The sequence below is a fragment of the Accipiter gentilis genome, chromosome 23 (assembly GCF_929443795.1).
Source record: "Accipiter gentilis chromosome 23, bAccGen1.1, whole genome shotgun sequence".
Taxonomy (NCBI): domain Eukaryota; kingdom Metazoa; phylum Chordata; class Aves; order Accipitriformes; family Accipitridae; genus Astur; species Astur gentilis.
Genome location: NC_064902.1, coordinates 772340 through 785671, shown reverse-complemented (window position 1 = coordinate 785671; position 13332 = coordinate 772340). Strand labels below are relative to the sequence as shown.

Sequence of the window (13332 nt, the reverse complement as noted above, 5' to 3'; positions counted from 1 at the left end):
CACTCAGCCATGAAAACAAGCACCAAATGCAGACATGAATGCACATCGCAATTTCAGGTTTTTTCCTGCAACTGAAAATAAGAGGAGATAAATAGGGGTGCTTCCAATTTCCATTTTGTTGTAGTTTACTCGCACAGCATTTCTGAAGGTGGTATTTTGATAAGGCAAAGAGCCTCAAAGATGCCCAGTACAACAAGCAAGGGTCAGAAACACATCCAGCTGTCCCCTAGCTCAGCGCAGTACTCACTCCACTTCCACTAAAAGAAAGGCTCACTACCACCAAGCCACCAGCGCAGTCACTGTTCTGCCTAAGGAAGATTAATATTAAACCTAAAAAAGAAGAAAACTTTAGGAATAGTTAAAACTTGAGCAACATATGGTTAATGGTATGAGTATTGCTGTATATTGCTGTTAATAAGCAGTTTGCAATTTAAAAATATATATTTTATATATATATATTGCAGCCCATATATCCCTCAAGATTATTTGAAAAGACAATTTAAAAAAAAATCTGGTTTAGTACTTAACGAAAAGAGATGGACATTTATAGGAAGCATCTATCTGAAGCAACTTTAGTTTATGTCCTCCTCCAAATCTGAGTTCTGCAAAGGCTTTCAGATACATAGCAAAAGGTATGTTCTTCAAGGAGTGCCACTTACTCCACATGTCTCATTCTGCGTTTGCATGGGATTAGCCTTTGGCTCCATGTCTTGCCTTTTTTGGTTCTGCTTCAGTTGGTTTAAGGAAGGTTTTGTCTGTGCAGCTCCAACAGTTTTGCTTGTCCACTGGTCAACCAGCTTGTGAAGATCATCTGTGAACGTCCCTTTCTTGTTGTTACTGTTGTTGGCCTGAACCTGCAGGGTTGATTGCTGGAGGGGCTCAGGACACGTTACCAGACTGTTTGTCGAGGATCCTGGAAAATCACACATAAAGAAAGTTGATGATGGCATCTCTGCTTCACCACTTTGCTGCTCAAACAGTTTCTCATCTACTGCAATTCTAATGGTGGCTTTTCGGACTTTTAACCCTCCCCCTCCCTTCCTACAGAACACCTTTGCTTAAAGAAATGGTCCAAGTCCAATGTGTTCATATTTTCTATCACATTATGTTACCTCAGCCACTAGCTGTTGCGCCCACACCTTCTCTCTAGGCGAAATTAATGACTCAGAGAGAAGAAACAAATGCAGTCCCAGTAACTCTGACAACTTAAGGCTTACGAAGTCTCGTCAGAGGAGACTACCATGAGAGAGTGGGAGGCAGGATGTATTACTTACTTAAACTGCACACATTTAAAAAAATGCATTTATCATTTATTTTACTTGCATAAGTTTACTATCCTCCTGGAAAAACATAATTGTCATATAGGTTACAAGCAGGGTTGGCTACTATGCCTCAAAGGCTGTGGGAACCTACAATCTCTCTCAATGATGTTAGCACCATTTGCTCTGCCATCTGCATATTTTGGGGGAAAAAACCCATCAGGACCATAAATGTACAGAAGAAAGAGGAGAGAGGAGGACATAAGTGGGTGTGTGAGTTTTGGAGACAAAGATAAAGATACAGAAATTTTGGTATAGATAAAAGCAGACAGGAAGAGTATTGACAGAGATTTAATTTTATATGTTCACTTATTTCTAGAACTAGGGAAAAAAAAATCTGTCCTTTTTTTGTGTTGGTAACTACAAGTCTGACACAGCAAGACCAGCAAGGAACAGCAGCTGAAGGTGCTTAAATTTGACCTATGCAGAAAATATAAAGTAACTTTTCAACTAACATATTTGATATAGCTAAAGACTTGAAGTAAAGACCATCTCTCCAAGCAAAAAGTTCATAGAACTGTAGTGAAATTACTATATTAAGCAGACATGAACATTCAGTCTTCTTTTTTCTGTTAATCAGTTACCAGCCAATGAAACCAAGTAAACTATTTAGTCCTATGGTTATATAAAATACATTAATAAACTTTAAATGATCATGCATTCAACCTGCAACATAACTTCTAAGTGAATACTGCTCATTTCCTTTTCCTTTGCTTGGGGAAAGGGACCAGTGAGGAAAATAAGTATTTTGACAGGAAAGCTCTTCAATTAGTGATTAATATTTCATGCAGCTCAACAGGAACGAGATCGTTTTAAGCTATAAATTCCTCCAGCAGAGAACTGCAGTCATATAAAGGTGTGTATTTCAGAAAGACAAACACTGAATCCAGTTTTCTCGCTGCATGCGTGCACAGTCTCACACACAAAGAATACCACAACTGTCTTGCAGCATGCGTGGTTCCCAAGACATCACAGCACATGCATTATTATGAAAGTATTCACAATTTATAGTCTAATTTCATATCAGTATAAGTGCATCAGCTCTATTTATTAAACAACTAGCTTTTAGTAAAAAACAATTTAAAAAAAAAAGCAAAAAACATCCCATGCCATGAAGGAAATACTGAGAAACAAAAATGGGATAGTTACTACTACTGTGATCTTTGCCTAGACATAGTCGTTTCAAGGTGGACCCTACAAGGTAAAACAATACAAGACATACAGAATTAGGTAAGACTAAACACAACAAATCTGATGGACAAGCTTCTGTACTTTTAAGCAATCAAAAAGTAGTTATTATGCAAGAAAGGACAGACAAAGTCAGCAGTTCAGATGAGTAAAGGAAGTCTAAATAACTGGACAGCTCAAACCTTTCTTAATGTGCAGCCATTCAGAAGCTTTGAGAAGTACAATAGCATGCCAAAAGCAAGGTCCCATGAATTAAAGATGCATTTGTTTGGTTTCTTGGGGGTTTTGTTTGGGTGTTGGGATTTATTTTTTTTTTTTTGGTGTGGTTTGGGTTTTTTGTTTGTTTGTTTTTTCTTTCTTTTTTCTTTTTTTTTTTCTTTTTTTTTTTTTTTTCCCAAATTGCCTTGGCTTCCTAATAGGAGGTTTTGATTCCTACTCTATTTATGCAGGAAATGATGTCAATTCAGTTTGTGATAGGAGGCCAAAAATGCTTTCAGGAACAAGTCAAGCTAGTCTGGCTGCAAAGACAAACTGTAAAACAAACCTAAAAGTCCTGTTTTACGAGTCCAAAAAGATACATTGTTCTGCAGGTCTGAGGCCAATTGTTTCCAAATACTTTATTAGTAGGATTTGTGTCTAAATGTGAGATTCTGAACTTCAATTGAGAGTAACCCTGAGTTTCCCTTATGCCTTGTCCAAGTGCAGAAAAATAATCCAGCAGAGTAGCTGAGTTTTCTTTTAAGCAAACTATGTGGTTTTTTATTATTATCTCATTACATCCTTCATCATGATTTTACATATTCTGTTGGATAGATAGAGAGCCAGAAGAGTACCGAGAACCCTACTTGACTGTCAGATCTTGCCAGACATAAGCACCGTTTCTATTTGAGTGCCAAATTTCCTGAAAGGTATTTTGGACTTGGTAAGAAGAATATTGTTATGATATGGGAGGAGATGAGTATCTGACATGGGGCATGGCAAGTTTATTGTGAAGAAGCACTTGAACACATGAGCAAAATCAGAGAGTGGGGCAAAAAGCAAGATACAGGATGGATGCGCTTTTTCTCTACAGCCAACCAGCGTAGATATTTTATGTTACTGTGCCAGAAATGCAGCTTTAAACTCGGAGATTGCAGGTCTAGGTTGACATAGGCTCTGAATGAGTCTTCAAAGGAGAAAGGAGAGACATCAGTCAGAGACTGAGGAAGAGAAAGTAAAGAGGGAGGAAAAAAAGGGAAAAGATATGTTTGTGCTTTGATATGGGTGGCATGAGGAGGAACAGAAGGATTGCTTTGAAAGATTTTCTTATTATTTCATATAGTTTAATGAGGTTTCTATTCCAGGAAAATCAGAAGGACATGACTACAGTAATGTCTTATGCAAGCATGACCAAGTGTAGTTTCTCATCTCAAAGCCTAGATAACAAATACAAGTCACAGTCACAACTCAACAATCTGCGTTGCATTTTTTAAATATTTCCCCTCTTTTCCCTCAGATATACCTTACCTTGCCTATCTCAAAATTAGCTAGCAACTCCCATTACAGAAACATCAGTGGCAGTAATACTAGAATGCTATTTTCTTGACTATTCTGCAGCATTTCTGCATGTAGTAATAGGTAGTATTTAGCACAATATGTATGCAAATGAAAAGCAACTGCTGCGAAAAATAAAAGCAGGCAGCTGACTACAGTACGTGCTCAAATGCATGTAAAAAAGTTTAATCACCAACCCCTTTGCTTCCTGAAAACCGAGTCACAAGTTTATATGCACCTCAGGTGCCAAATCAAACCTGGGGCCCCCATATGTGTGGGGAAGTGACAGAGAACAGTGATACTAGACACATTCACAAAATACCTGCATGAGTGGAGCCAACATTAAGGAAAATATTACAGGAGAGTCAATCACCAAAAAGAGAGCTATTTCTTCCAAACCATATCACTCCAGCATGTTGCTTCGGAGATGAGAAACATTATCTAAGTGGTGATGTTGCCTGAAGCAGGGACTGACAATCATCAGCTGTGATTGGTTTTAAATTCAAATTCAATTAAAAATGCACTCGGTAAAGTGAATTCACCAGCTTAATTGTATTACTTCTAAAATCAAGGTGTTTAATAGCTGTAAAGTTAAGGAGATAAATCATAATTAAGACTTAATCTAAGACTGCAAAAGTTCAGCAGAGTGTTTTACCTCCAATTCCAGATTTCTTATCTGAGAAATTAAGTAGCTATTATATCATACAGGACAGAAAAAAATCCACTGTCCCATATTTGCACTCTAACAGCTGCCAAAAAGCTTGAAAGCTAAAATAAAATTGAAATGGCAATAAATTGTTAGACCATTTCCATAACTGCATGTGCACATACAATATATTAATTACTACAGACTTGACAAAAATTGCTTTACAGAGGATTACAAGTCTAAGCCAACTGGAGCTTTTGAAAATTCCAATTCACAATCAGCGCACTCTTCCCTAAGACGCCCTTGCAGTTTAAGCCAGGGAAGAAGCTCAGGCTAAAATTATGCTGAAGCCCATCAAAAATATTTTATTCCATGGAAAGTACAAAGGAAAAGTCAACATTGGGCGTGGGAACAGATCAAAATGCAATTCTTGGAGAACACTGTGAAAGTGTTCCAAGTCTGATGGATCTTGTAATCAGGGCAAGATATTTGTAAAACTATCTTTCATGCATCTGAATGTTTCTTTATAAAAGCGTGCTGCTAATTCGTCTGCTAACACAGTACAGGCCTCACGCTGGAACATCCAAGGCTCCCCAGAGGGCTGTTTTTCCTTAATCAAACACCTAGACTCAGAGCGTTTCTGAAAATCCAGCGCAACTTTTCCCAACGGCTCTCAAACAAACAAAAAATTCCCAGGGAAAACTCGACGTGCGGAACCGCCTGGACATGGCACCGAGCTGCTGGCCCCGGTCAGCCGCGTCCCAGCTGCATCCGCCAGCCCTCGCTTACGGCCCCTCTCCAAGGCTCGCTCCCCCGCGGCGAAGGCGCAACCACACTCCACGCCTAGTCCGAGTGCTCGGCTCTGCCTGCGGGCCGGGCCAACCTACGTCCCTTCCCAAGGGAAGGAGCACGAGCCAGCTGGCGTTCCCAGCAGCAGCATCGTCTAGCACTGTTCTTCCCGAGGGCCACGGTCACGGCGGCTCTGGACGCCAGCCTGATGGAACCACCGGCCGGCCTTCCCGCGGCAGTCCCAGCCCCAGCCGCCCGCGGGGAACGATGGGGCTGCACGCAGGCCCATCTGCGTTCCTTCACATACACCCTACCAACCCCCCAGACTCACTGGGAAAATTGGCTAAAATAACCTCCTATCCCCATCAAAACCTACCAGTAATTCCGCTGCAGAAAACTGTCTAGCAACTCAAGTGACAGGCAGCGTTTGAAACTAAGCTGCGCTCCCTGAGCAGCGGTGGCTTTGGACGGACGTGTCAGGGTTAAGTGCCTGAAACTCAGTCCATCTCCTCATATGACTCAGAAATGGGGGAGTGCGAACCTCCTCTCCAAATGCTTCGCCCAGAAGAAACCGAGAAGAGAGCATATGGGCTGAGAACAGAAAGCAATTAGTCGTGCCGAGTTATTTAAGCATCGGGAAACTTCACGATTTGAAGGATTTACATATTCCCTTGGTTTCATTCACAATATCCATGCACCCAAACGTTTTTAATATGCTGGTTTTTAATTGCCATCTCCCAGTCTTTTTGCATCCTACTGAATAGTAATTCTGTGAAAGATTAATGGAACGACTTCTGGGAATTACATGTGCAGAGGAAGAAACTACTGTGTCCGTTATAATACCAAATGGGAAAATCTGTGAACTGAGAATTCCCCTCAGGTTCTCATAAAAAATCCCCGAATGCAAAATTGTCTCATGACTTCAGCAGTCGTTAAAAACTCGCACGATAATAAATTCAGTATGCCGAGCAGTAAACATCAGTTTTCAAGAACCTGAGCGCTTGGACTTTTAGGGACCTCAAACAAAAAAAATCAAGATTATTTTCTTAAAATATTGTTTATTCATAAAATCAGGAGGAGTGTATTTGAGTGGTCTTGTGCCTTTGATCTGTACCACTTGGATAATGATGAGCAATGTAGAACTCCAATGGGAGATCTGATATTAATGCAAATGAACAGTTAGTTAACCAAACATTTTCTCAAGAACATTATTAGCCTTTCTAATGTTATATGTAAGTGGCCTATAGTACCTGTTCAGCACAACATATCTTTATTGTACAAGCAAAATCTGTTTGCCTAAAAAGCAGCATATATAATTGGGTAAAAAGGTCTTAATTTTTTAATTAAATAGCTTGATATCATTTGGTTGAATTGCCAATTACTTTAGAAGTCATACAAACAGGGTACAAATAGCAGGTGCACAATTATTTGAAACAAAAAATACTGGATCCTAGCAATCCATTTCAAAGTATCATCTGAAAATCTGATATTGGTTTTTACTTATTTATGCTTTGATGAACTGCTAATTGACTTCATCTCTGAGGTCACATAAGGTCATAAGAAAATAAACTGAGTAAAGTGCTTCAGCCAGATCAGCTTACACAAAAAAAGTTGATGGCACTCTCCCTTGGAGTAACCAGTTGTTCCTGCTGCTTATGAGTATATCAAAAACTGCTCACTTAAAGTAATTAAAGTGAATGCATGGGGAAAAGCCCACCTAGAAAACAGATTTTGAAAGAACTAGCTGGAGCACTATTGTCTCAGCATTTCCACATGCAAAGAGCGGGGGAAAAAAATTAAAGAAAATAGAGTGGATATAAACAGTACTGTATATCGTGTTAATACAGCCCTTGTATGGAAGTTATACCCTTCAGTGACCTTCTAGTATTGTATCAGCTTGCTACATGCATGTCTTCATAGTCCAAACATGTGTGAAAGAGACCATTCGTCTACAGGATGGATTTCTTTTTGTTGTCGCTGGAACCGGGACAGCAGACATGTATATTTGCCACATTGCAAATAAAATTACTTCAACATAAATCACATAACGTATAAAAGCTTTGATAAGTCCAGGGTAAAATTTACCATAAGGCTATAATAATAAATGATGAGATCTTCCACACATGCTTTTGGTGCCCAGGCACGAGCCAAAAGCAGTGCAAAAAAAGCTTTCATATGAAAAATTAATATAAATAAGGTGTGTTCATGATGATTACTTAAAAGAAAGATAAAAAGAAAGAAAAGATGGGTCAGAAAAAGGGGCATCCTGCCAAACATATCAGAGATATAAAACATGGAATTGGAAAAAGGGGTAAAAGAAAGATGGACTGTGATAAAATACAAAAGAACAAATACAAACAGATGGACAAAGACACAGGTCCACTGAGGAATCTGGTACGAGGTTTGCTACTAGATTTATAGGTCACTCTCTCAGACGTTTGGTGGAAAACCGTCCAGCCTGCAAATGAATATAAAGGGAAGAAAACAAAGACACTTATAAAGTACAAGTAGCTGTGATCAGATGTCCTATACCATCAGTCAAATCAGCTTTGTTAGTTAAACATCCACATCTCCATTTTAACTTTGCCAAAGAGGAGTAAGTTAATTGACCATACACAAAAGATGCAATAACAGCAGAAGAGAACAGATAGATATTTTGTAGATTAGTTTGGCAGGATGTGCAATGAGAGGAAGGTATTTTAATCATCATTATAACTTCCAATATGCATGGCAACAAGATCAGTCAAAGCCTACGGAGGTGTGCAATACACAGAAGTATCAGAGGTCGGGACTGGGGAACACAGCCAGTCTACAGTCATTTAGCTGGGACTCCAAAATCATGCACAAAGCTAACCCCTTAGATAAAGGAAACATAACTTAGTTCTCTGGTTTTGGTTTGCCTTTTTTTTTTTTTTTTCTTTTTTTCAGCTCATGACCAAGATGGTTTGGTAGTTTATAACGAGGAACTCCGGGTCTACCAGTATCAAGGGGCTAAAAAAAGAAAGCCCCACATGAACCAAAGGAGACAATCTCCTACCCTTCTATATCTTTTCAGTTTTCCTTTCTTTTTTTCTCAGAAATCTGTAAGGCAGACTCCAGAAAAGGTGTCAGTATAAAGCCACTGCTGGCAAAAATCAAAGGTATTTCCTTCCTAAAAATTAGCATGCCCTCTTGAGTGTTGAGTCTTAACACTTGGTAAGACACTTTACTTTTGTTCTTCTGACAATATTGCAACGATCTTTTTAAAGATAAGCCAGTAATTTGGATTGTCAAAGGTTCATGTTCCCATAACACTAGAAGTGAAATCCACTCCTAAAAAGTTCAAGCATAAGGGAAGCGAACTAATTTTAGCATGTGCTGGAAGACATGCCCAAGAGCTGGTATGAAAAAATCACCTTGGCCAGAGCTTGCGTTCACGTCACCTCCTTCGGGCCCTAAGCCGGAGCAGATGTCAGAAGACAAAGAGGCTTTGACAGAGCATGGCTGCTGTGTCTGAACAGCCTTCCCAAAAGTGGCTGATGCAGGGGAAGTGACCGCTGCTGCTTCGGGAGATCCAGGCTGAGTTTTAGTTGTTTCTTTGTGGGGTGAGTCTTTAGAGTCTGAAAGATTACCTGAAAGAGCAAACAAACAAAATACAAGCAACAGCAAATGCTAGAAAACCACTGCATAAAAGTCAGTGCCTAAAAGTAATCGTTACTTTGCCACCAAGAGGAACAGCGGTTTACAATTCTGAAGTACTGTATGAAGCGCAGACTTTAGAGGTAGCCTGCACCAGAAAATAATCTACACACACTATCGCTGATCTAGTTTCTCCAAGAAGCTTATGGAGTGGGTTTGATTTTTACAGTTTCTTTTCTTCATTTTTCAGAAAGGCTGGAGTCAGGACCTCACAAGGAGCACTACTGAAATAAAGTGAGAGCTGCAGAAGTGCCTGTGTAGGAGGATGAACGCACAGAACGGCTGAGCAGCGCATATAGGTTTGCTCTCAAACATGAAAGGTGAAAGCAAGCAAATGGAGAGAAATAAAAAGTTGCTGCAAAGACATGAGGAACTTTTTATCTATCTATCTACATGGATATCCCGGGGTAAAGACGCTTTACCCCAGAATAGCTTTGTAATCATTTGTTACATGGATTCATCAGCAAAAGTATCTAACAGTGGAAATGACAATTACATCAGTAACTGTATTAGAAACTGCCTGCCCTTGATCCCTGAGAAAGGACCTAGGAAGGCCAAAAAATGAGGAATCTACGTAGTCAAGGATGAGAAGACTCAGGCATGAATACAGATTCTCAAAGATAATGCGATCTTTACACAGTGCCTCAAAAAACTGGAAAATAACAGAGAAGAAATGCATGAAGGAAAGCATGCACCAAAGTAGCAGTCTGACTGAGCAGATTTCTGTTCTCTAACTGAAGGTGACAAGGACAAAAAATAAAATAAAATAAAAAAGGAGAATTTAGACATTTTATGCAGAAATAAGCTATAATTCTTTGGACTGGGGTAGCACACTGATATGAGCCAAGATCCATGAATGGAGACAGACGTGGGTTTTGTGAATAGACAGAGGGGAAACATGGCTTGAGAGAACCCAAGAACAAACTGGAAAATGAATGGAACAAGGATAACAGGCATCCAGAGTATCTCATCACAAGGAAAGGAAGTAAGCCCCATGCATGTCAGCCAAGCAGCAGCTAAAGAGGTATAGAGCATTGAACATCGCTTCAGTTCTTGTAGGCAAGAATACTGAGATTCAACATGGATCACAGAATACCTTGCCTCTGAATGTCTTTCTTTTTCCTATCTCAGTTGAAATCCTTAATTAAAAGCAAAAACCCCCAAAACACTCTGTCTACAATTAAGATTGATGCAATGAAGTTCGAAGTGGACCTGTGAAGCAGTGACTTTGAAACAAGAGCTACCAGGTTTGAAATACAGGGCTAATGCTGGAAGTGCTGCTGCTCCTCTAAATAGCAGCATGAACTGAGTTGAAGAAAAATTATTCATATTCTATTCTACATTTTGATGAAGAAATAGGTACTGGGGTATATCAACATTTCCCAGTTGAATTATATCTTCATACTTCCCAAAGAGATAATGACTCAAGACTGTACTACTGTTTGAAAAATCTCAAGCTACTTCAGGTGGTCAAAGCATCTATCACAGTTTGATAACTGTTTTTACCTCTCGCCCTTTGAGGGAGCAAATGCAATCCAATCTTATCTATACAGCATCTTGTAGGAAAAAATAAACAACAACAAGATACAGCACATAATCAATAGAGGATTACAGCACCTAAGAATTGAATACAAACATCAATAAATTGCATTTGGAGAAGGGAAGAGAAAATGTAACCAGGCTGTATTCCAAATTAAAGTGGAGTATTGTTTCTCTGCCAAGCACTGTAACCAATACAGAGAAGGTATGTATGGTTCAGCACTGGGCGGCTGTAATAAGCCTGTCCCAAAGGAAGCCCACTTCAAAAACAGTTCGCAGTATGCAAACTTGAGTTATAGTATTAAAACCAATAAAAATTCAGTGCCTTTCCTGCAGTTCATGCAATTACACAGTAGAACCACAACCAATACAAACAGCATGCGTATGGAAAGCAACCTAGTGTACCTACTTGTGCTTGATGTTCCACTCCTGAGCTGCTGGACCAGAGGGTTTAATAGTTTTCCACCTTTCAATTTATTTTTGCTGGTTCTTCGGCGACGACTGCTTGGTGGGGCTGAGTGAAGGAACCCCAAGTTGGGAGGAAGGGGTTTCCCTAACCGAATATACAGTGCCTCTATCTCATTCTTCTGCTGAGTCTGAAGTTCAGCAATTTCTTTCATATGCCTAAACATAAAAAAAAAAAACAACCTCTGCTAGTGATGTATTTGATATACTACCACATCTTGACAGCATAATTAGTTATAAAAAAAAGGAAACAAAACAGTCTTTAGTTATAAAACAATCAACTGCTCATCCAAAAGTATGTGAAATTATAACAATCTACGTGGCAAAAGTGGTGACTGACTTCTCAAGTATTCATTCATAAGACAGAATCCTGGACAGCTAAAAAGATTTTCAACATCCTCAGTAAAATCAACTGATTTTGACATGAGATCTGACAGGAACTCAAAACTATTCCAGAATTTCTCTCTTTAAACCAGTGGCTTCAAAAAAGTTAAGTCTCAAGGCATGTACATCAGTGTGAAGAAGTTCAACATGAAGAAAACCAAAAGTGTTTCCCATAAAAATGCCATTAGCACATGAATCATTACCTTATTTATAATACAGATTTCATGATGCCACAAAGTCAGTTTAAAGGTTTTGTATTACTGTAGTTCTGTTTTAAAAAGATGCACCATCTGTATTCAATAAAACCATTATACCTTAAAATAAAGTTTAACATTTTGGTTAAACTAGCATCTAATGCTAGTTTTCACCCTTCATCCACCAGGAAAGAAAGAAAACATTCAAATTTAAAGAAGCTAGCTCTCCAGACTAGCAGCACGACAGACTCCTGCCAGGCTCACCCAGCCTCCTGCTGAGACTGGACCGATGACTTGATGAGAGATCAGATGGGAGGCGAAGTGAGGGTCTTACCTGCCTAATAGATACTAGGTTATCTACTGTAAAAGCAAGTATGGGAATAGTGATGAGTCTGTAGATCTGATAGTCTAAATCACCCTTGCAGAAAGGGCACAAAGAAAACACTACAGCAGCTGTCTATGCAGGCATCCAGATTGTTTTATGTCACCTCAAATAGCGTCCACGTGGGAACCTACTATCACATCCATTACAAGTTCTATTTTTTGCTACAGATCAACATAGCTTTTCAGTAAGGAAACTGGATATTGCAGCAGAAATATTTGCGGGGTTAAAAAAGTTATTATTGAATTATTCTTCTAAATGGAATTGACAAATAAAGGGATGCATAAAAGGATGCAGTGTGACATTTGGGGGAAGGTCCTAGCAATGCCTAATTTGCCCAGAACCACTTTACTCATCACAGCTATGAAAACCACATATTTGCATAGGATGATATGCAGACATGCTGCCCAGGTATCTTAATGCAAGCTTCCCTAGCATTGTTTGCAAACACGACATACTTTTCTCTCAGGTTCTGCAATTCTTTCTTCATATCTGCATCTTCAAATTCCGAGTCGTTGTCGCTGCTCATGTATGATGACTGCGAGTGGAAAGATGTTATGTTGATGGTAGGAATTTTTGTTCCTTGCCCATTAGGTGAATCGAGGCCTGGCGAGCTAGCTTTGCCAGATCTTTGTAGAAAAGCAGCTGCTTTTTTAATTAAGTCAGTGGCTGCACTACTGCTTGGGGGGGACAGTTGGGCAGCAGCAGCCGACTGACGATGGAAAGGCTCATCAGCAGAATCACTCGAGCCCTGGTCACAGAGGACATCGACAGAAGAGGCTGTCTGCACCCGTCGGACAGCTGTCTTCAGATCAGGGCTGGAAGGTAGCTCATCCAAATAGACGTCTGGGGGTGCCGAGAACCGTAAGCAATGCGGCGCTGTTAAAGTTAATTCGTCTTGCGTGCTGATTACTGAAAACCTGCCAATAGTTTTGGCTGGTGTACCGCTATCATGAGTTTCAGCCTGTTTTCCATAGGAACCAGAGTCTAGAGAGTCATCCCTTTGAAGGTTATTTATCACCCCATCTGCTGTAGATATCTGCGTTACATTATCTGTGTGTGCAGACGAAGTCATAGTCTTTGCCTTCTCGCTCCTTTTAGAAGTTTCCATCTGTTTAGTTATGCTTGATGGTGTAGGTGTAACCTGGAGAAAATAACGGAGATTAATTTTGAAAGTAACTGTAACAATCAAGCATAAAACTGCTCCTAGTTTCT

General features: G+C 39.7%; 1 protein-coding gene across 16 annotated transcripts in view; it reads right to left on the bottom strand.

Moving 5' to 3' along the window:
• Positions 1–13332, bottom strand: part of WNK2 (WNK lysine deficient protein kinase 2) — a 117335-nt gene that overhangs the window by 16774 nt on the left and 87229 nt on the right. For 13 of the 16 annotated variants that reach the window (XM_049826274.1, XM_049826262.1, XM_049826265.1 and 10 more), the window contains 6 exons: positions 12576–13261; positions 11102–11316; positions 8871–9086; positions 7835–7933; positions 2469–2513; positions 660–913 (listed from right to left, as the gene is read on the bottom strand). In XM_049826274.1, the coding sequence (XP_049682231.1) occupies positions 660–913; positions 2469–2513; positions 7835–7933; positions 8871–9086; positions 11102–11316; positions 12576–13261 (1515 nt within the window). Of the gene's footprint in view, positions 1–659; positions 914–2468; positions 2514–7834; positions 7934–8870; positions 9087–11101; positions 11317–12575; positions 13262–13332 lie in introns of those variants that run through there. The other 3 variants (XM_049826277.1, XM_049826272.1, XM_049826276.1) reach the window with 3 other exon arrangements.